The following is a 24,194-nucleotide window of genomic DNA, read 5'->3' as shown; positions in this document are numbered from 1 at the left end:
TAAAGAACTTTTTGTTAAATTACACCTTTCTTTTATATCAATTGGTCCAATCTCTAATATCATACCAATGGGGAGGTCATGGGTTCGCATCCATCCGGTGACGTTTAATTTCCAGTATTAAAAAAGCACCAGTACCAAAAAAAAAAAAAAAAAAATTCCACCTTCCTTTTATATTAATTGATCCAATCTCTAATATTCTATTTAAAAAAATCTATTTATAATGAAGAAAATTACCTTTTAAGAAACAAAAACTCAAAAGTTTAAGCCAACATTTTCAGAGAAAGTTTTCTTATAATTTTATGCATTCCACGATTTTGGTTTTCTATTTTTTTAATAAAATTTCAATCCAATTTAATGATTCCCAATTTAAAAAAAATAAAAATCCTCATTGGTTTTTTTTATTGGATATTTTTTACATTTTAGTTACTAATTAATTATATTTAGAAACAATAAGAAGAAAATATTTTCCTAAATCCTATCATTTCCTCAACGATTTTATTTCCTTTTACTCTATTTGAATTTTTGAAAATAAATAATATTTTATATTTTGGGGAAAAAATACTGTCAATATGGTACTTCTTTAATAAAGTAATAAAATAAGGTACAATTTGTATTTTTCTTTGAAAATGTAATAATTAAAATAAAATATTGATAAATAGGTAAATTGTGGTTATCCTTTTAAGGTATATTTAAAAAAAAAAAATCTTATGTACAATAGGAAGGGACAATATATTTTTAAAAAGTTAAAATTTCTATGAAAATACCACAAAAATCACAAATGAGCAACGCAACCCAAAATATAAAATAAGATTCCAAATATCGTACTTTCATATTTTTCTCTAGGGATTTCATAGAAACCGAATCACCAATCTTCAAGATTTTAAAAAAAAAAAAAAAAAAACACTTGTACAATAGGAATGAGCAATATATTTTATAAAGTAAAAATCATATTAGGAAAGGATTTTCTATTGAAATATCACAGATATTACAAATGAGCAATGCAATCTCAAAAATAAAATAAAATTCCAAATATTATATCTTTCAACTTTTTCTCTAGGGATTTCATAGAAATCGAATCACATATCTTCAAGATTCCAATGATCTATGAAGGTACTCTAAATCTCCTCTCATGAATTGGGAAGACGAAGCAAGGTATTTCAATTGATATCTCTCAATCTCCTCCTCTCACGAATTGGGAAGACGAAGTAAGGTATTTTAATCAATCTCTCTCACTCTCTCTCAGTCTCTCTCGATCTCTCCCAATCTCCTCCTCTCATGAAGGGAAGACGGAGCGCATATCATGTGAATCTCTCTTTGTTTACCTTAATCCCTAATTTTTGGGCAATTGGGCAGCTGTTCCAATAGTTCTTCTCACTTTGACAACATGATTTAGAGGACTGTAAAGATGCTAGCTTGCTAGAATTTATCTTTTCAATTTTTTTTTGTCTCATGGTTTTTGTCATTGAAATTTCGTTAGGTTGAAAATTGAGGGAATTTATCCTCAGGTTGACCCCTCTACATTGTTTCTGTGATGCATTGATCCAAGTTCCAATGGATCAATCTTGCTAAAATCTTTGTTTTGTGTTCAGGGTGTCTCAGGATGTTGTGTCTACAAGTGGGAAGTGCTTCCTTTTGAAATGGGTTTATGGTAAGTCTTCCTACTTTTGATTTATTTATAAAACTTCTTCAGTGTCCCACGAGTTAGAATTATAGGGGTTTATTAGAATTATACTAATTTTGTGGTAAAATTTATTGCATCACTTCTGTTAAGAAATATAACATATACACAGTGGAATTGAAACAAGAAATAAAGAAAGAACAAGACACCAGTAATGTTACTTGGTTATGTCCTTAAGACCTAAATCCAAGGATGAGTTGTGAACTCATCATGACATGTAATCATCCAGTAGTCAAGAGAAGGAGATTACAGCTCTATGAAATCTACCCAACAAGAGCCCAAGCATGAGACAAGAAGAGGATAATCTAAACAAGAACGAAAGCACCTGTTTACAACAGTGTTCCTATACTCTCTTCAAGGCAACCGAATACACCATATGCAGGGATTCTCTCAAGCCTTCAGAAGCAAGCAAGCTTCAACAATCACACTTCAATGGGTCTTGAACTAGCAGCTTCAAGCACAAACAGCAAGCCTTTCGGCTTCTCTTGCAGACCAGAAAGCAAACGAGAACTAGAGGAGAGGGAGAAGAAGATGAGAGGAAAAAGAATTGATGCCCTAAACCCCATATGCTAAAGCATATATACAAAGGACTGATAAGACAGAAATGCCCCTCGAACATATACATAAGACTCCCCTATTCTATTAAAGAGTAAAAGACAAGTATACCTGTACAATATACAAGATTCTCCACCTTGACTCTGCTATTTTGACGTTGCATGTACCTGAGAGTCAACACAAACCCATCAAATAAATATAAAAAAGAAATGTAAAACAAACTATAGAGATAATAATTTTAACAAGTTTAAAGCAGACTTAAACTTATCAACAGGTACTACTTTGGTCATAATATCTGCAGGGTTAATAAAAGTATCTATTTTACATACATCAATTAGACTCATAGAAATTATATACCTAATAAGGTGCAATTTTACATCAACATGCTTTGTTCTTTCATGAAACACACTGTTCCTAGCAAGACACAAAGCACTCTGGGTATTACAATAAACAAGAGAATGCAAGTCATGAAAACCAAGCTCCCCTAGAAACCCCTTAAGCCACATGCATTCCTTAACAGCCTTAGACAAGGCAATATACTCAGCCTCAGTGGTTGAAAGTGCCACCACATGTTGGAGTGTGGACTTCGACTTCCAACTCACTAGATTCCCACCAATAGTAAACAAATACCCAGTTATGGATCTTCTTTTATCCAAATCAACGGTAAAATTAGAGTCACAATACCCAATAATGCTAAGCTTATTAACACAAGAATTATCATAAACAATCTTATAAGATGCAAAATTTTTTAGATATCTCAACAACCACATAACTGCATCTCAATGTGAATCACATGGCCTACTCATGTATCTACAAACAAGACCAACTAAATAAACAATATCAGGCCTACAACAAACCATAGAATACATGAGACTACCAACACATTCTTGATGTGGTCTATCAGTTACAACAGCATTAGAATCCATTCTAAGCTTGAAATGAGCACTAAGAAGAGTATTAACAGTTCTAATATTATCATGTCCAAACTTGCTAACAAGTTTATGAATATAACCAACCTGAGACAAGGTCAAAACAACACTAGGCCTATCCCTATGAATATCTATGCCAAGAATCCTTTTAGCAGCCCCAAAATCTTTCATTTCACATTTAGATTTCAACATAGACTTAAGTTTACAAATCTGAAATTTATCCTTTGATGCAATCAGCATGTCATCCACATAAAGCAAGAGATAAATGAGAGAATTAGGACCAAACTCACAATAATAAACACAATTATCATAATAGCTTCTCTTGTACCTATTCTTGAGCATGAATTCATCAAATCTTTTAGAACATTGCCTAGGTGATTGTTTTAAGCCATACAAAGACCTTAATAACAAACAGACCTTAGTCTCACTCCCCTTAACAACAAACCCCTCAGGCTGAACCATATATATATGCTCATCCAACTTACCATTCAATAATGCAGTTTTAATATCCAATTGTTCAAGTTCAAGATCAAAGAGAGCACCAAGGGCAAGAAGAACCCTAATAGAAGTATGTTTCACAACAGGTAAAAATACTTCATTATAATATATTCCTTCAACTTGAGAATAACCCTTAGCTATTAGTCTTGCCTTATACCTTGGTTGTTCTACACCAGGAATACCAGCCTTAAATTTATAAACCCATTTACAACCAATTAGCTTCTTTCCTTTGGGTCTATCAACAAGAGTCTAAGTATGATTTTTCATCAAAGATTCCATTTCATCTTCCATGGCAACAAGCCAATGCTTGATATCCACATAATCAAGAGACTCTTTATAGGTCCTAGGCTCACATTCCTCAAACTGGTCAACCACAATAAGAGCATAAGAAGTCAGATTTGGACATGAATTAGATTCACTCATACTAGCATATCTAGAAGGCCTCTTAATCTCTCTTTTAGACCTATCTCTAGTCAATAAATAATTATCTAATGGATCCTCATTTTCAAGCTCTTTTTAACCTCTAAAGAACCACTACTAGCTTCTAGATCATCATCCTCAACCTTAGGATCAGATTCATCAGTCTCAGTTTCAGATTTATCCCATAACTCCACCTCTAAAATGGTCTTATCTAGGTCATGAGCGTTAGATCTAACACTAGATGAATCAACTTTCATAAATTCAAGTTCATTGAACTTTACATCTCTACTAATTACAATATTCTTTTCTTGTAAACACCAAAGCCTATATCCTTTTAACACTTAAAGGATACCCTAGGAAGACACACTTCCTACCCCTAGGCTCAAGCTTACCCTTGTTTTGGTGAACAAAACAAACACAACCAAAAGATTTTAACACATTGTAATTAGCATGTACATTACTCAACCTAAAATCAGGTGTATCAAAGTCAATTGAGGAACAAGGAGATTTATTAATGCCATAACAAGCTGTACTAGCAGCTTCAACCCAAAATTAGGCTAGATTCAATCAACATGCACCTAACTCTATCCATGATTGTCCTATTCATTCTCTCAGCCACTCCATTCTACTGAGGAGTATATGTGCATGTCCTATGTCTAGTTATTCCATGTTCCTTACAAAAAATCAGAAACTTTTCATTCACAAATTCAATACCATTATCAGTTCTAAGTTTCTTGATTTTCTTCTCAGTTTGATTTTCAACCAAAACTTTCCACTCTAGAAATTTATCAAAGACAACTGATTTATCTCTAAAAAAGTATAGCCAAGTCTTTCTAGAGTAATTATCAATAATAGACAAGAAATATTGGGCACCTGAAAGAGACAAAGGTACATTTGGACTTCCTCACAAATTAGAATGTATATATTCAAGGACATGAGTGGTCTTATATGAAGAATGAGGGAATTTAGTCTTATGAAACTTACCCATAGCACACACATCACAAAAAGTCAAAGGGCTGAATTTCTTAAGGCTTATCTAGCCACTTTTATACAAGTGGCCAAGCCCCTTACTACTTATGTGACCCAAATTTCTATGCCAAAGCTCCACAAAGAACCCCATTAGAGACTGGTGCAGTCCTTAAAACCACATTTCCATTTAAGAAATATAAACCATTCTTCAACTCAGCAGTTAACACAACACTACTACCCCTCATAACCCTAAGAGAACCATCCTTAGAGGTGTAATGAAAAACCCTAGAATCAAGTTGACTCAAGGACAACAAGTTTCTCCTAAGTCTTGGCACATGTCTCACCTTTTATAAATCTCAAACAGTCCCATCATTCAATCTTAGTATAATAGATCCAATCCCCACAACATCACATGCATGATCATTACCCATTAATACCTTACCACCTCTAATGGACTCAAAAGTGATAAACCGCTCCCTTCTAGGAGTCATATGGAAAATATAGCCTGAATCTAAGATCCAAGCATCATGATCACTACAAGGGGAAAGAACAAGAGCATCACTAGTCACATCAACTACATGTGTACCTTCCATTCTCTCATTTCCATCCTCATTTTGTTTCTTTTGTAACCTCTCTCTACAATACTTCCTAATATGTCCTTCCTTCTTACAATAATAACAGATTCTTTTATTATTATTAAACTTTTCATTAAAATTCTGATTTGTACTTGCATTACCATTCTTAGCAACAAACTTCTTCTTTTTCTTATTATTATTGAACTTCTTCTCAGTTTCATACACACTTCTATTTTCAGAATTAACATACAAACCCTCATTCACATGCTTTCCCTTCCTCTCAGTTTTCAACTCTATATCCCTAACTTTCAATTCTTCCATCACATCATCAAGGGTTATAGACTTTCTACCATATTTAATAGCATTATTAACACCAACATGAGAATTAGGCAAAGAATTCAATAATAGGACAGCAAGATCAGATAATTCCTCATCTAAATCAGCCAAATCACATGACAATTTATAGAATTTCTCTACATTATCAGTTAGAGTCTTAGAAGCATCTATTTTGAAACTACACAATTGTTCTTTCAATAAAGTAACATTAGGAATAGATGCAGCCATATAAAATTGTTCAAGTTTAAGCCAAACCTGAGCTACAGTCTTACAATCTCTTACCCTTCTCGTAACAGTGTTACTCAAGTGCAAAATTATAGTGCTATAGCACAGATCTTGCATATCTTCCATATCTTCTTCAATCATAGATAAAGAGACCTCTCTATCAGTCTTTAAAGCCTTATGACATCTATTTTGAACTAGAATTGCATGCATTTTGTTCTTCCATACCATAAAATCATCCTTACCATCAAATTTCTCCAACTCATACCGGGTTGGGGCCATGACAAAAGAATAAAGTAAACTCAGTCAGATTATATCTAACTAATTAAATCAGTAACACAAAATATTATCTACTTAACCAATTTCAGAATTTAAACAAACAATTTCTAAAATAAATAGTATGATAATGTCAGAATAGGATCAAGAGAACAAGTAATAGATTACTAATGTATCACAGATTATAAATCTCCAATAATAATAATAACCAAGAGCTGTTAACAATAAGTAATAAATAAAAAATCAAATTTCAAACTATATGCAACTTATAATTAGAAAACTAAAATATGATTAATTTCAGATTATAAGCATGAATCAAACATCTATTTCATACATCCAATCTGTTTAGCATAAAAGCCCCAAACCAATTTGAAGAAACCCTAAGGGCCGAACTAGTCTACAAGTCAGGCAGCCAAATTTGATCTCAAATTCAATCAATAAACAAGGGGATTTTTAAGCAAACTATACCAATTAGACATATATATAAAAGCCCTCAATCAATTTGAGTAAAACCCTAAGTTAGGGTTTCGGTAATAAATAAAGATTTACTAGAAATTGTAACCAAAGCTAAAGATGTTTAAGAATGAATCAATAAAACAACATATAGTAATTTGAAGCTAACAGAATCACATACTAATAGAGTATTATAGGTTAATCAAGAATTAACAAGTCCAGCCAGCAACCGAATCAATGCTCTGATGCCAAAACTGTTAAGAAATATAACATATACATAGTGGAATTGAAACAAGAAATAAAGAAAGAACAAGACACCAGTAATGTTACTTGGTTATGTCCTTAAGACCTACATCCAAGGATGAGTTGTGAACTCATCAAGACATGTAATCATCCAGTAGTCAAGAGAAGGAGATTATAGCACTATGAAATCTACCCAACAAGAGCCCAAGCATGAGACAAGAAGAGGATAATCTAAACAAGAACGAAAGCACCTGTTTACAACAGTGTTTCTATACTCTCTTCAAGGCAACCGAATACACCATATGCAGGGATTCTCTCAAGCCTTCAGAAGCAAGCAAGCTTCAACAATCACACTTCAATGGGTCTTGAACTAGCAGCTTCAAGCACAAACAGCAAGCCTTTCGGCTTCTCTCGCATACCAGAAAGCAAACAAGAACTAGAGGAGAGAGAAAATAAGATGAGAGGAAAAAGAATCGATGCCCTAAACCCCATATGCTAAAGCATATATACAAAGGACTGATAAGACAGAAATGCCCCTCAAACATATACATAAGACTCCCCTGTCCTATTAAAGAGTAAAAGACAAGTATACCCTTACAATATACAACAACTTCAATTAAGGCTCTCTCTTTTTCTTTCTGAAAACGGTCTCCATATGGCTATTGTATATGTAGGCCGTCTACTCTCTTATTTTGGCATGGCCTCTATGAAGGTCGGCATGAAGCTGAATCCTTTTTTTTTTCTTTCCACAATCTCTGATAATATTGTTGTTATTTTTGCATAATCTTCCTATAGTTAGTTGGTTGGCTGTATGATGATAATGTTCCTGAATTTCATTACGTGAAGGCAAAGTAGGTTGCATACACTCGATGGTGTTCTATTCTGTTCTTAGCTTTCCCATCCTTAATTTCTACATTTTTGTGATTTTATTGATTTGAGAATGACTTTATTAATTGAATTGTGATTTTATTGTGTTTAACTCATATAATACTGAGTTCTTTTGGTGTGGTAATTTTTTATTTTTTTATTTTTGGTGACAGATCATGAATTTAGGTTTCTTCTTGATTTCATAAATCTTTGGCGAAGGACTACTTATTCCGACTTCACAAATCACAACTAGAAGAACTATTCTACTATTCCTTTTTTGCTCTTAGAAGGTATGAACATCATCTAATATTTGAATTTGAAGAGAATAATATGGCATTACTATTTGTATTTACACCTAAATATTTGTGTTAGCACGATCTTGAAAATCTTGCACTAAGTATATGAGGCTAGATTTTTTAATCCATTCATTCATGTCATTCTTACCAACTTTTTTTATTTCAATTTATTTTTTAAATTCATTTATTTATTGACTTCTATCAGTCCTCTTCAATAGGATAAAAAGCAAGATTTTTCAATGCATTCTTCTGTTTTTTAGAGAGTTGAGATAGTAACACAAAAGTGAAGAACAAAAATAATAGGAGATGAAGCAGAAGAGAGGTGAGACATATGGATACCTGTCTATTACAGAGTGCATGAATTTAACATACTCTTCGTTTTTGGAGGGAGTAATGGTAGGACAATGAAGGTAAGAGAAACATAGAACACAAAGGAGGAGACAGTGGAGATCTTGTGGTATTTGTTGTTGGATGGTGTGTTTATGTGTTGATCAAGAACTAAACAGAGAAGACTTGATTTTCTTCCTGGTGATGTGACCATTGATTGAGCCCCCAGCCAAGCCCTAAAGTGGGCCCCAAGAACCCCCTAATCATGCTAATTGAATCCATCATAGGGTTATTAGATCATTTTCCTTGTCCCTTTAGGGGTTAATATGGATATAGCTAGAATCCCCCTCGATCGATCCGAGGGCTATGGAAATAGTTTTATTTTTACTTTTTTATTTGAGTTGGTATTTTGAGAATTACAATCCATTTTAGTTTATTGAGTTATGTTTGACTTGGTCAAAGTTGTGGATAAGGTAAGACTCTTTTACAAGAAGGGTTCTTATCTTTTAAGAGTTTGTTTTTTTTTTTTTTTATAGAATTTGTGGTTTAGTTAGGTCTAGGAGTCTTTTGTTATCAGTCATTCTTTTAATTCAAGAAGTCATTGTTGGTAGTTAAGTTAGTTCCAAGTCTAGATCTTCTAATGACCACTAGCATCGAGTAAATGTTCATAGTTCTAATGAAAATTTCCTAATTCCTTTTGAAGCTAATTCCTCACAACATGAGAGGCAAATGCATGAGAAAGGCAAGGCTTAAGCAAATTTAAATTTAAATTCTTACTTATGATGTATTGATATTTTATAATTTAATCAACTCTTGAAGTTGAACTTTTAGGACCTATGATCCGATAATTTGACCGGTCCAAACATTGGAGTAAGGAATGCCTAATGAATTTTTTTTTTTGGGGTAAGAGAATGCCTAATGAGTTGATGTGAAACAAAAGTAACCTTTGTGAAATCGTGTTAATTTTGTCCCTCTTATTAATTTGTTTCTCATCTTCTTCTTACTTGTGTATATACACGTTTAGAAATATTGAGGGAAAATGGCTTGCAAAACAGCTTCTTCAGAAAAAGAGATTGATAGGTGCGCTAAATCAGTGTTGAGCATCACCTCAAGCTACAGTGCAAATTAAATACGACATCTTAGTTTAATGTGTAATTAAATCCAATCACGAGACATAATATAATCGATGCCAAAAATATGTTTGAATTAACTAAAAACAAAAATAAAAGGACTAAATGGCAAGAGAAATTAATTGCTAGAGTGTCAAAGCACCCAATTGAAATTTTTGTTTTTAATGTTGATCTGTCTTTCTACTATTTGCCGATGGATTATGAATTGATCATTTGAAACAATAGATCGCTAAACTAGAAAAGAAGATTACTATACACGCAATGTACATCAATTGTTTCAAATGAAGTTTTTATTGTTTTTATATTGGTTTAATGATTTAAACATGCCTTTTCATTTTAATGCATCAAGTAATTAGTTGGGCATCAATTATAGTGTTGAAATTCCGTCAAGTACAAAAGATGATTACTTGATTGTGCATATGAGAAAGCCAATACCCATTGACGAACAAGTGACTTAAGGATTGGCAAGTTTAAAAAGGTAGTGCTTATTATCTACAATAACAATTAAAAGAATAAGCAGCTTCTTTACACCAAATCAAATTCTCTATAAAAAGGTGGTTTGAACTCTAAATTCTCTATGATGAGGTGGAGTTCAATCAAAGAAGTGAGAACCTAACATACAATTTAAGAAATTTGATATAGCTAAATTCTCATTTGTTATTCGATATAGCTTTGTAAGTAAAACCTTCTTTATGAAAAATTTTGTAGTTTCAAAGCTGAAATTGTCATACATTAAAAAGAGTATTGTCAAAAAAGAACACAACAAAAAATAATATAAAAAACAAAGACAAATTCAAAGGACTACCTAAGCATTAGATGATATAAATGAAACAACAATTTTAAGTTTATTTGAATTAAGCAAATAAAACATCTATTATTATAGACATCAATTAACTAATGACCTTAAAGTTTAAGATAAATACACATTCAAAGTTAGGTTGTATAACATTGATTAAAATCCTTGTTTTTTTATTTTGTTTTCCATGTTTATATTTCATTAGCAGTCTCTTTCTTTTCTTCCTTATTATTATCTTTTTTCTCATGTATAGTCACGTGCATTTGCACATGTAATTTTTTACTAGTATATATATATACACACATGACTTCAACCCTAAAAAGTTAGTTGCAAGCCAAAATTTTCTTTGGTATGGATGTAAACAAATTTTTTTTTTAAGGGTAATAGATGCAAACCAATGGTAGTTACCTTTACTAACTATAGATATTTTATTCACAAATCACAATACAAAATCACATAACAAAAATTGCAGAAAAAATAATGAAACATAGAATATAAAATCAAATAAAAAGAATAAAAAAAAGACAAAAGAGAAAAAGAGAAATGATAAATAAATTGAGAGAGAGAAAGAGTACCTAATTGTCTAGTATATGTTTTTTCCAAATTTTCTTAATCCACGCTTATAGAAAGGGAAGAGAATAAATAGGAAGAAAGGAAGGAGAGAAGAGATAGAAGAGAATAAATAGTGATTGAGGAGTTAGTTTTTAATTAGGAATGAAATTTTGAATATCTAATAAGATTTTTTTTCAAAATTTTCCTTAACCAACGTTTATAGAAAGAGAAGAGAATAAATAGGAAGAAAAGATGAGCGAAAAGAGAGGAGAGAATAAATAGGGATACCCACGTTTATAGAAAGATAATAGAATAAATAGGAAGAAAAGATGAGAGAGAAGAGAGGAGAGAATAAATAGGGATTGAGGAGTTAGTTTTTAATTAAGAATGTTGTTTATACCCATTATTTTACCTTTGAAAATTGTTCTCAATATTTGGGGGCGGGGGCAAATATTGACATTTCACATGTGGGAAGAGAAAAAATCAGAAAATTTAAAGAAATTTATATAAAAACTATAAAAAAAATAAAGGAATTAGTACTATTTTCTAAAAATCCGGGGGGGGGGGCATGGCCCCCCTTGGCCCCTCTACAAGTCCGCCCCTGTGCATGGTTTGTATGTTTAGACATAGAAGCAAGTGAAAAGTATCACATAACCTACATGGAGTTGATAGAAATCTTTTTTGGGCTGATACTTGCATGTACATTCTAGTTGGCTTTTATACTTGTGTAAGTTGAGAGTCCCAAAGAGTGGTCTCTTTTCCAAAATTTTAATTATGGACATGTTATCTAATATGGCAAATGTGGGGCGTGTTAGTTGTAATGCACATCAGAGACTAACCTAAGTGGATGTAGCGTGTTTGGCCTCCGCCAATAAAAACTTATAGGCGAGTTCTCTAAACATTCATGAATCCAAGACAAGGGACATGGCCGGTTCAAAAGTCCAATGTGATATATAAAGGGTAGCTCCAAAAGTCGACCTTTAGGATATGGATGATGGGACGGTTAACTACGCTAATGAGGAAAGGTTCAAGGTGTTCGACTCTTCCTGTACTTTGTAGTGTGACTCATTAGACTTAGTGTAGGTTCAAGTCCCGAACACACTTACAGTGATGTGTCATTTACTGTCTAATACAGTCACAACACGTGACATTTTTTGTAATTTTGAAACTTGTGGGGGATTGTTAGGTTTTTTATTAAAATCTATTTAGTTTCAAAACATTCATGAATCCAAGACAAGGGACATGGCCGGTTCAAAAGTCCAATGTGATATATAAAGGGTAGCTCCAAAAGTTGACTTTTAGGATATGGATGATGGGACGGTTAACTACGCTAATGAGGAAAGGTTCAAGGTGTTCGACTCTTTATGCACTTTGTAGTGTGACTCATTAGACTTAGTGTAGGTTCAAGTCCCGAACACCCTTACAGTGATGTGTCATTTACTGTCTAATACAGTCACAACACGTGACATTTTTTGTAATTTTGAAACTTGTGGGGGATTGTTAGGTTTTTTATTAAAATCTATTAAGTTTCAAAATTAGTTTTTGCATTTTTTTTATTTAATTGTTTTGTTAGTTTGTGGGACCCATGAGGTACGGGTGGTAATGAGGCACCCATGGGTAAAGGAGGCCCTTCATGACCTTGGTTATGAGGCTCTTCATGACATTGATCATGGGTTTTAAAGGTCTTGATCATGGTGATGAGATGGGCTTACTGCTTGAAGGGTGGAATTTACTCAAATTCTAATTATTGACCTTCAATTCTCATTTATACTTCATGACCATTCATGGTCATTAACATGAGTGTACTTAAGGTTATTGAATGGATTAAATCAAACTCATACAAAAGAGGTGAATGTGAGAGTTAATTCTCCATTTAATGGGGAGGTTAGGTCAAGGTGGTTTATTTTTACATTAGTGGAGAAGGGACAAGCCCATTGATTCTCCCCCTTGTGATGAGGTGAGTCATTGTGATTTAATGACCCAATTCATTGCCTTGTGAATCTCAAGGGGTGTAAGGTGTGGTTTGGATCTATATAAACTAAACCCTTTCCTTGCATGTGGTGTGTAATAGAGACACTCCTCACACTTGTATTATTTGTTACTTATTTTAAAAGTTTCTTCCTTTGAGTTTGTCTGAGTGTTGTGCTCTAGCTTTTGTCTCCTTGAAGGGAGTGGAAAAACTACCTCATCTTCTAGTTGGAGGTGGTGGTGCGAAGAACCCTTGGTAGTAGGGTGCATCAATTAACTGAAAGACAACACTCAAGATGTGACTCAACTTCATTCATGTGGTTCGCTCGATTGCAACATCAAGCTCTCCAGATTGGCTAAGGATCTTCATCTTTCAATTGTATTGCAATTATTTGTTACTTATTTTAAAAGTTTCTTCCTTTGAGTTTGTCTGAGTGTTGTGCTCTAGCTTTTGTCTCCTTGAAGGGAGTAGAAAAACTACCTCATCTTCTAGTTGGAGGTGGTGGTGCGAAGAACCCTTGGTAGTAGGGTGCATCAATTAACTTAAAGACAACACTCAAGGTGTGACTCAACTTCATTCATGTGGTTCGCTCGATTGTAACATCAAGCTCTCCAGATTGGCTAAGGATCTTCATCTTTCAATTGTATTGCAATTTGGGGCCATGGGCGAAACTTTGCCTTATATTTAAATTATATATAACAACTACCACAGAAGAAAAAGAAAAAAAAAAAAAAAAAAAGACCTGGATTTGAACCAGCAACCTAAGGATCACCTGTTAGGTATTCTCCAACAATAGTCCAAATCACCTGTGGCTGCTCTACCAATTAAACTAAGGTCGGAAGCATTGTGGCTGCTGGGATTCGAGCCCAGGTCTCCACGGCCACAACGTGGAATTCTAACCACTAAACTACAGCCACAAGATTTTATTTGACTGGAATTTATAAGTAATCACATGTAAATCTATAACTAAACATCCCGGGGATAGGCCCCCCAAAGGCCAAAATGTGGAAAGAAAGTATTGATGAACACCGAAGAAATTTTATTTTGCGGGTAACAGATAACTAAATAATTTTGCTTAATTGAAAAATATCAGGCTCAAAAAGGGTTCTCAGCCGAAGCATTTTTGATAACGTTTTCACTGTGTATGAATTTTTTCCGTTTTAATTCATCCCAATCGGAATGCCTTTATCTTTGTTGTTCTTAATTGATACATCCAGTTTCACATTTTGTAAAAAAAATCTAAAGAAATTCTTGTTGATGTGCATAATGATGATGAGTTCTTGAAAGAAATCAAAGAAATTCTTAGTAGGACATTGCCAAACATCATACTCATTGCATAAATGAAAATATCTATATATATATATATATATATATATATATATATATATATATATGAATACAAACAATTACCAATCTCTTGTCGCAGTTAGGATATCTAGTTTTTCACCTAGGAAATCCGGGTTTAATTCTTGGCAATGGAAATGTTACTTTAAAAATATAAACGAATAAAACATAATAAAATTTTTTTTTCCAATAAGAGCATAAAATTTTATTTACAAAACGCCCTTTGAGATTTTGTATTGACTTTTATGATTATAGTAGCTGCAAAACTTTTACAAATGGGGAAGTTTTTTTGTATAGTGCAGTAATGAATCTAATCTATCCAAGTTGTGGACATTGATTCATTTCCTTCTATTGTGGCATTTGATTTTCCTTGACTTTATTCTTAGTTGGATTTCATAAACCTATAAATGAACTTAAAATATCTATTTTTTCTCCTGAATAACTCTCTTCCTACAACCAATCCAATTATTAAATGATTTTGCTTCCCTTTTTATCGTCCTTAGATCTATTTATATAGATTCCAAGATGTTTACATGCCCTTTAGTGATCGAGTCCTGCTTAGACTCTTGCTGATGAATTCGCTCAAGACTCTTTTATCCATATAACCTCTTAACCTTATCTGTTCGGTAGTTTGTTATGGTTGGAAATCCGATTGTTCTTGATGATTGATCTCCATGGTTATCCGTTATGGTCAAACCGTCCATCAACTCTATTTGACCGGCTCATCATATTGAGTATTGGTCAAACCGAACCGTGGTCGGTCCGGTTTGAATATTTGATCATTAAGAAATAGATTGCAACTAATATAAAACTCAAATGAAGTTCCCTTCTTGGTTGGATCAATTAATTCCTAAGCTCGTATTAGCGATCAACCATTGTCGTAAGTCAATACAACACACTGTCTTTGAATGCTACCCCAAAGGTAGGAGAATCTGTCAATATTCAAAGAGAGAGAAACCACTATCAGTCAATAGTAACTTGGAATTCCAAAAGGAGACAACATATGATAATAGTACTTACTGAAAGAAGACAAGAGGATAACGATGGCTTCCACCAAGTGGATTAGAATCCCATTGTTCAAGATTCTCATGCATGAAGAAAGAAAGAAAGTAAGAAAGAAATATTATCTATTATTCTTCTTTCTCCAAAAAATCTATTTCCTGATTTGAGGTTTCTACGGAAAATTTGTTTTTTAATTTGAACTTCGATTATATACATTCAAAGAAAATATTAAAAACCAACGGGGTTGGTCCAAGTGGTAAGCAGCTTGGTCTGCTCAAGCAAGGTTCTGGTATCGAATCCTTGTGGATGCAAAAAATCCCCTCTGGGAAACTCACCCACCATAGCTAGGTGTGCAATGTAACTTTTTTTTTTTTTTTTTTTTTTTTTTTTTTTTTTTTTTTTTTTTTTTTTTTTTTTTTTTTTTTTTGGTTACAAAACATTGTGGTTCATATAGATAAGGTTGTTTGAGGTTGAAAAAAATAAAGAAAACAAATAGTATTTTTACTCTCTTTTTATGATATATATATATTTTTTTGGTTACAAAACATTGTGGTTCATATAGATAAGGTTGTTTGAGATTGAAAAATAAAGAAAACAAATAGTATTTTTTACTATCTTTTTGTATATATATATATATATATATATATATATATATATGTATATTTTGTTACGGGGTCAAAGACCAAAAAACAAAACAAATCAAACTAGAGCACAACTCTTGAGACAACCTCTCTAAGGTGTCGTCATTTCCTGCGGGGGATCATTGAAAAAGACCAGATCATCTCTTCCAATTAGCTGCCTCTTAGACAACCAATCAGCAGCCTTGTTATTTTGACGCCTCACATGACTAAATCTAACATGGCCTCGAGAAGCATATAGGCTTCGGTTCCAGTAACCTTATGGCCTTCAGCGAGTCTGATTCTATTTGGAGTGGCCATGCTCCCATATCCAACGCTACCTTTACCCCTTCTTTGATTGCGCGTAGTTCCGCCTCTACTACATGGCATAGAGGAATCTTGATAGCAAATCCTCCTCTGAACAGGCCTTCTTGATCCCGAATCACCCCAGCTAATTGAGCGTAGCATTCCTTCACTTTCACAGCAGCATCCGTGTTGCACTTAAACCATCCTCTTCTAAGGCATGTCCACCCTAAAACTTCCAATTCTTTACTTGGATATTATGTATTTTTTTTTTAATCTCAAACAATTTCCTTGTAATCGATTGTTAGGAACTTTTTTTTTTTTAAAATGATAAAATCCAACATTATCCAAAATTAAAAAAGAGATTTTTTATGAACATAAGAGTAAAACATAATATTTTTTCTTTCCTTTTTTTTTTGAAGAGTCACTATTTTTTTTTTGTACGAAATGCACCAACCCAAGACCTTCCCATGGAAGTCTGAGCTTTTAACCGCTCAACTAACCCACATTGGCAAGAGAGTCACATTTTTGTTTTCAATCTCTAACAACCTTTCATATGAACCACTAATAAAAGCATCTGATGAATTCACTCATAAATATTGTCATTTTAAATCCAATGAATCGATTTAATTCATAATAAAGAACTTTTTATTAAATTACACCTTTCTTTCATATCAATTGGTCCAATCTCTAATATCATACCAAAATTCCACCTTCCTTTTATATTAATTGATCCAATCTCTTATATTCCATTAAAAAAAATCTATTTCTAATGAAGAAAATTACCTTTTAAGAAAAAAAAACTCAAAAGTTTATGCCAACATTTTAAGGGAAAGTTTTCTTATAATTTTATGCATTCCACGATTTTGGTTTTCTATTTTTTTAATAAAATTTCAATCCTATTTATTGATTCTCAATTAAAAAAAAAATCCTCATTAGTTTTTCTATTGGATATCTTTTACATTTTAGTTACTAATTAATTATATTTAGAAACAATAAAAAGAAAATATTTTCCTAAATCCTATCATTTCCTCAACGATTTTATTTCCTTTTACTCTATTTGAATTTTTGAAAATAAATAATATTTTATATTTTGAGGGAAAAAGATATGGTCAATATGGTACTTCTTTAATAAAGTAATAAAATAAGGTACAATTTGTATTTTTTTTTGAAAATGTAATAATTAAAATAAAATATTGATAAATAGGTAAATTGTGGTTATTCTTTTAAGGTATATTTAAAAAAAAAAATCTTATGTACAATAGGAAGGAACAATATATTTGTAAAACTTGAAAATTTCTATGAAAATACCACAGAAATCACAAATGAGCAACGCAACCCAAAATATAAAATAAGATTCCAAATATCGTACTTTCATATTTTTCTCTAGGGATTTCATAGAAACCGAATCGCATATCTTCAAGATTAAAAAAGAAAAAAACACTTGTACAATAGGAATGAACAATATATTTTATAAAGTAAAAATCGTATTAGGAAATGATTCTCTATGGAAATATCAAAAATGAGCAATGCAATCCCAAAAATAAAATAAGATTCCAAATATTATATCTTTTAAATTTTTCTCTAGGGATTTCATAGAAATCGAATCCATATCTTCAAGATTCCAACGATCCATGAAGGTACTCTCAATCTCCTCTCATGAATTGGGAAGACGAAGCAAGGTATTTCAATTGATCTCTCTCAATCTCCTCTCACGAATTGGGAAGACGAAGTAAGGTATTTTAATCAATTTCTCTCACTCTCTCTCAGTCTCTCTCGATCTCTCCCAATCTCTTCCTCTCATGAAGGGAAGACGGAGCACATATCATGTGAATCTCTCTTTGTTTACCTCAATCCCTAATTTTTGGGCAATTGGGCAGCTGTTCCCAATAGTTCTTCTCACTTTGACAGCATGATTTTAAGGACGGTAAAGATGCTAGCATGCTAGAATTTATCTTTTTAATTTTTTTTTTGTCTCATGTTTTTTGTCATTGAAATTTTGTTAGGTTGAAAATTGAGAGAATTTATCTTCAGGTTGACCCTCTACATTGTTTCTGTGATGCATTGATCCAAGTTCCAATGGATCAATCTTGCTAAAATCTTTGTTTTGCATTCAGGGTGTCTCAGGATGTTGTGTCTACAAGTGGGAAATGCTTCCTTTTGAAATGGGTTTATGGTAAGTCTTCCTACTTTTGATTTATTTATACTTCTTCAGTGTCCCACGAGTTAGAATTCTAGGGGTTCATTAGAATTATACTAGTTTTGTGGTAAAATTTATTCCATCACTTTTGTTAAGAAATATAACCTATATACAGCGGAATTGAAACAAGAAATAAAGAAAGAACAAGACACCAGTAATTTTACTTGGATCGGTCCTTAAGACCTACATCCAAGGATGAGTTGTGAACTCATCATGACATACAATCATCCAATAGTCAAGAGAAGGAGGTTACAACACTATGAAATCTACCCAACAAGAGCCCAAGCATGAGACAAGAAGAGGATAATCTAAACAAGAACGAAAGCACCTGTTTACATCGGCGTTTCTATCATCTCTTTAAGGCAACCGAATACACCATATGCAGGGATTCTCTTAAGCCTTCAAAAGCAAGCAAGCTTCAACAATCACACTTCAATGGCTCTTGAACCAGTAGCTTCAAGCACAAACAGCAAGCCTTTCGGCTTCTCTCGCAGACCAGAAAGCAAACGAGAACCAGAGGAGAGAGAGAGAAGAAGATGAGAGGAAAAAGAATCAATGCCCTAAACCCCATATGCTAAAGCATATATACAAAGGACTGATAAGACATAAATGCCCCTCAAACATATACATAAGATTCCCCTGTCCTATTAAAGAGTAAAAGACAAGCATACCCTTACAATATACAACATTCTCCACCTTGACTCTACTATTTTGACGTTGCATGTACCTGAGAGTCAACACAAACCCATCAAATAAATATAAAAAAAATGTAAAACAAACTATAGAGATAATAATTTTAACAAGTTTAAAGCAGACTTAAACTTATCAACAGGTACTACTTTGGTCATAATATCTGCAGGGTTAATAGAAGTATCTATTTTACATACATCAATTAGACATTTAGAAATTATATCTCTAATAAAGTACAATTTTACATCAACATTCTTTATTCTTTCATGAAACACACTGTTCCTAGCAAGACACAAAGTACTCTGAGAATCACAATAAACAAAAGAATGCAAGTTATGAAAACCAAGCTCCCTTAGAAGCCCCTTAAGCCAAATGCATTTCTTAACAGCCTCAGACAAGGCAATATACTCAGTCTCAGTGGTTGAAAGTGCCATCACATGTTGGAGTGTGGACTTCCAACTCATGCACCAATAGTAAACAAGTACCCAGTTATGGATCTTCTTTTATTCAAATCAACGGTAAAATCAGAGTCACAATACCCAATAATGCTAACCTTATTAGCACAAGAATTATCATGAACAATCTTATAAGATGCAAAAATTTTCAGATATCTCAACAACCACATAACTGCATTCCAATGTGAATCACATGGCCTACTCATGTATCTACAAACAAGACCAACTGAATAAGGAATATTAGACCTACAACAAACCATAGAATACATGAGACTACCAATACATTCTTGATATGGTCTATCAGTTACAACAGCATTAGAATTCATTCTAAACTTGAAATGAGCACCAAGAGGAGTATTAACAGTTCTAATATTATCATGTCCAAACTTGTTAACAAGTTTATAAATATAACCAGCTTGAGACAAGGTCAAAATACCACTAGGCCTATCCCTATGAATATCTATGCCAAGAATCCTTTTAGCAGCCCCAAAATCTTTCATTTCAAATTCAGATTTCAACATAGACTTAAGTTTACAAATCTGAAATTTATCCTTTGATGCAATCAGCATGTCATCCACATAAAACAAGAGATAAATGAGAGAATTAGGACCAAACTCACAATAATAATCACAATTATCATAATAGCTTCTCTTGTACCTATTCTTGAGCATGAATTCATCAAATCTTTTATACCATTGCCTAGGTGATTGTTTTAAGCCATACAAAAACCTTAACAACAAATAGACCTTAGTCTCACTCCCTTTAACAACAAAGCCCTCAGGCTGAACCATATATATATGCTCATCCAACTTACCATTCAAGAATGCAGTTTTAACATTCAATTGTTCAAGTTCAAGATCAAAGACAGCAGCAAGGGCAAGAAGAACCCTAATAGAAGTATGTTTCACAACAGGTGAAAATACTTCATTATAATCTATTCCCTCAACTTGAGAATAACCCTTAGCTACTAGTCTTGCCTTATATCTTGGTTGTTCTATACCAGGAATACCAGCCTTAAATTTATAAACCCATTTACAACCAATTAGCTTCTTTCCTTTGGGTCTATCAACAAGAGTCTAAGTATGATTTTTCATCAAAGATTCCATTTCATCTTCCATGGCAACAAGCCAATGCTTGCTATCCACACAATCAAGAAACTCTTTATAAGTCCTAGGCTCACATCCCTCAAGCTGGTCAGCCACATTAAGAGCATAAGAAATCAGATTTGGACATGAATTAGATTCACTCGTATTAGCATATCTAGAAGGCATCTTAATCTCTCTTTTAGACCTATCTCTAGTCAATAAATAATTATCTAATGATCCTCATCTTCAAGCTCTTCTTTAACCTCTAAAGAACCACTACCAACTTCTAGATCATCATCCTCAACCTTAGGATCAGGTTCATCAATCTCAGTTTTAGATTTATCCCCTAACTCCACCTCAAATATGGTCTTATCTAGGTCATGGGCGTTAGATCTAACACTATATGAATCAAATTTCATAAATTCAAGTTTATTGAACTTTACATCTCTACTAATTACAATATTATTTTCTTGTAAATACCAAAGCCTATATCCTTTTAACACCTAAAGGATACCCTAGGAAGACACACTTCCTACCCCTAGGCTCAAGCTTACCCTTGTTTTGGTGAACAAAACAAACACAACCAAAAGGTTTTAACACATTGTAATCAGCATGTACATTACTCCACCTAAAATCAGGTGTATCAAAGTCAATTGAGGAACAAGGAGATTTATTAATGACATAACAAGCTATACTAACAGCTTCAGCCCAAAATTTCTTACTTAGGCCATATTCAATAAATATACACCTAACTCTATCCATGATTGTCCTATTCATCCTCTTAGCCACTCCATTCTGCTAAGGAATATATGTGCATGTCCTATGTCTAGTTATTCCATGTTCCTTACAAAAAATCAGAAACTTTTCATTTACAAATTCAAGACCATTATCAGTTCTAAGTTTCTTGACTTTCTTCTCAGTTTGATTTTCAACCAAAACTTTCCACTCTAGAAATTTATCAAAGACAGCTGATTTATCTCTAAAAAAGTATAGCCAAATCTTTCTAGAGTAATTATCAATAATAGACAAGAAATATTGGGCACCTGAAAGAGACAAATGTACATTTAGACTTCCTCACAAATCAAATTGTATATATTCAAGGACATGAGTGGTCTTATATGAAGAATGAGGGAATTTAGTCTTATGAAACTTACCCATAGCACACACATCACAAAAAGTCAAAGGGATAAATTTCTTAAGGCTTATTTGGCCACTTTTATACAAGTGTCCATGCCCCTTACTACTTATGTGACCCAACCTTCTATGCCAAAGCTCCACCTCACTAAGAACCCCACTAGAGACTGATGCAGTCCCTAAAACCACACTTCCATTTAAGAAATATAAACCATTCTTCAACTCAGCAGTTAACACAACACTACTACCCCTCATAACCCTAAGAGAACCATCCCTAGAGGTGTAATGAAAACCCCTAGAATCAAGCTGACTCAAGGATAGCAAGTTTCTCCTAAGTCCAGGCATATGTCTCACCTATTCTAAATCTTTAACAGTCCCATCATTCAATCTTAGTCTAATAGATCCAATCCCCATAACATTACATGTATGATCATTACCCATTAACACCTTACCACCTCTAATGGACTCAAAAGTGATAAACCACTCCCTTTTAGGAGTCATATGGAAAGTATAGTCTGAATCTAAGATCCAAGCATCATGATCACTACAAGGGGAAACAACAAGAGCATCACTAGTCACATCAACTACATGTGTAACTTCCATTCTCTCATTTTCATCCTCATTTTGTTTCTTTTGTAACCTCTCTCTACAATACTTCCTAATATGTCATTCCTTCTTACAATAATAACAGATTCTTTTATTATTATTAAATCTTCCATTAAAATTCTGATTTGTACTTGCATTACCATTCTTAGCAACAAACTTCTTCTTTTTCTTATTATTATTGAACTTCTTCTTAGTTTCATACACACTTCTATTTTCAGAATTAACATACAAACCCTCACTCACATGCTTTCCCTTCCTCTCAGTTTTCAACTCTATATCCCTAACTTTCTATGCTTCCATCACATCATCAAGGGTTATAGATTTTCTACCATATTTAATAGCATTCTTAACACCAACATGAGAATCATGCAAATAATTCAATAATAGGACAACAAGGGTATTATCAGATAATTCCTCATCTAAATCAGCCAAATCACATGACAATTTATAGAAATCCTCTACATTATCAGTTAGAGTCTTAGAAGCATCTATTTTGAAACTAAACAGTTGTTGTAAAATCCAGCCCAAACCTAACCAAGACACCCTATTTGTTTTGGGATAAAGAAAGACTCGTTTGATGTTAGACCTTAAAGTTGGACCTTGATTTTAGTGTTATTATCTTTGAAAGCCTTAGGAAGTCATGCCAGACCTTTCCCTGAGGGTAGATATATAATATCCGGCCTTATCCTAACCTAGACCCGGCCTGGAATCTGTTATGTTTGTAGGTCCGAAGACCCGAAGTGGGGGGAAAAGAGACTTGTGGACCCTTTTGGTTGATGATTTGGTGTCGTAGCCCAAGCCCATGGACATTGACGATGATGCCCCTCACTTGAGAGCATTGTCAGTGTTAGTTTTGAATCTGCGCACTGAAGAGGGGTGAATTAGTTGAAATACCTAATGAACTCATGTGCTCAATCTAAAAGTATTTCCTGAAACTAGACTTCTTTATGGACTTGTAGGAGAAAACCTCACTCAATTTGACCCCATATAGCCCTCCAAATCCTTGCCCGAAGTTGCTGAACTATGTCTGGAAAATCCTGCTTGCGCATCGAAGAAGGTGAGATTAGTTGGTGGACCTAATGAACTCCCATGCTTGATCTGAAGGTATTTCTGGAAACTAGACTTCTTGATTGACTTGTAGGAGAAAATCTCACTCAATTTGACCTTGTATAGCCCTCCGAATCCACATCCGAAGTTGCTGAACTATTCCTAAAAATTCTGTTGAAACTATCTTGGGTCGATACCATCAACCAAGAGCATCGACCCAACAAGCCCAGATTCGAATAAAAATGTGCTATTTGGATATTCCTTCCTCCTTTTAAGTGAAACCTCGAACCTAAAACATTATTTCACTCATTTCAACATCTGAGAACGTGGGAAAGCTCCTCTAAGCCTCCTCCTTGGCTTGGGTGTTGATCTTCTTTAAGAATCCTTTGTCTTTCTTCTCTAATCTCTTCTACAAGGTATGTAATCTCTTACTCTCTCTCTAATCTACTTCTACCTCACCTTATTCTTGCTGTTGGGGCTATGAAGGAGGTGTTGCAACCTTGCAACCACCTCTTCTAATGTCTCTTGTGATTCCTATAAATCCCCATTCATTCTATCAATGCTATGTATCTCATATCGATTCTTAACCTTGTCTTTCTTATGAAATTCCTCCATAGCAA

The 24,194-nt window shown here is 33.5% G+C and overlaps 1 protein-coding gene and 1 non-coding gene across 2 annotated transcripts; both read right to left on the bottom strand.

Moving 5' to 3' along the window:
- Positions 1-2,100: 2,100 nt before the first annotated feature.
- On the bottom strand, positions 2,101-22,524 carry LOC149000435 (uncharacterized). The gene is made up of 15 exons (XM_089139164.1): positions 22,369-22,524; positions 22,046-22,275; positions 21,302-21,415; positions 21,051-21,186; positions 20,517-20,715; positions 20,036-20,195; positions 19,801-19,948; positions 19,485-19,699; positions 19,229-19,284; positions 4,182-4,330; positions 3,648-3,846; positions 3,091-3,326; positions 2,643-2,931; positions 2,345-2,400; positions 2,101-2,247 (listed from the first exon to the last, which is right to left on the bottom strand). Exons 1-15 carry the CDS (start codon positions 22,522-22,524, stop codon positions 2,101-2,103), a joined length of 2,490 nt encoding a protein of 829 aa, XP_088995290.1.
- TRNAH-GUG (transfer RNA histidin (anticodon GUG)) lies at positions 13,937-14,008 on the bottom strand. Its single transcript has one exon. It is a non-coding gene; the product is annotated as a tRNA-His (tRNA).
- Positions 22,525-24,194: the final 1,670 nt, after the last annotated feature.

The sequence above is a fragment of the Hakea prostrata genome, chromosome 11 (genome assembly GCF_041222555.1).
Source record: "Hakea prostrata isolate BN-2017 chromosome 11, UWA_Hpros_2, whole genome shotgun sequence".
Taxonomy (NCBI): domain Eukaryota; kingdom Viridiplantae; phylum Streptophyta; class Magnoliopsida; order Proteales; family Proteaceae; genus Hakea; species Hakea prostrata.
This window is presented reverse-complemented; position numbering and strand designations above follow the sequence as displayed.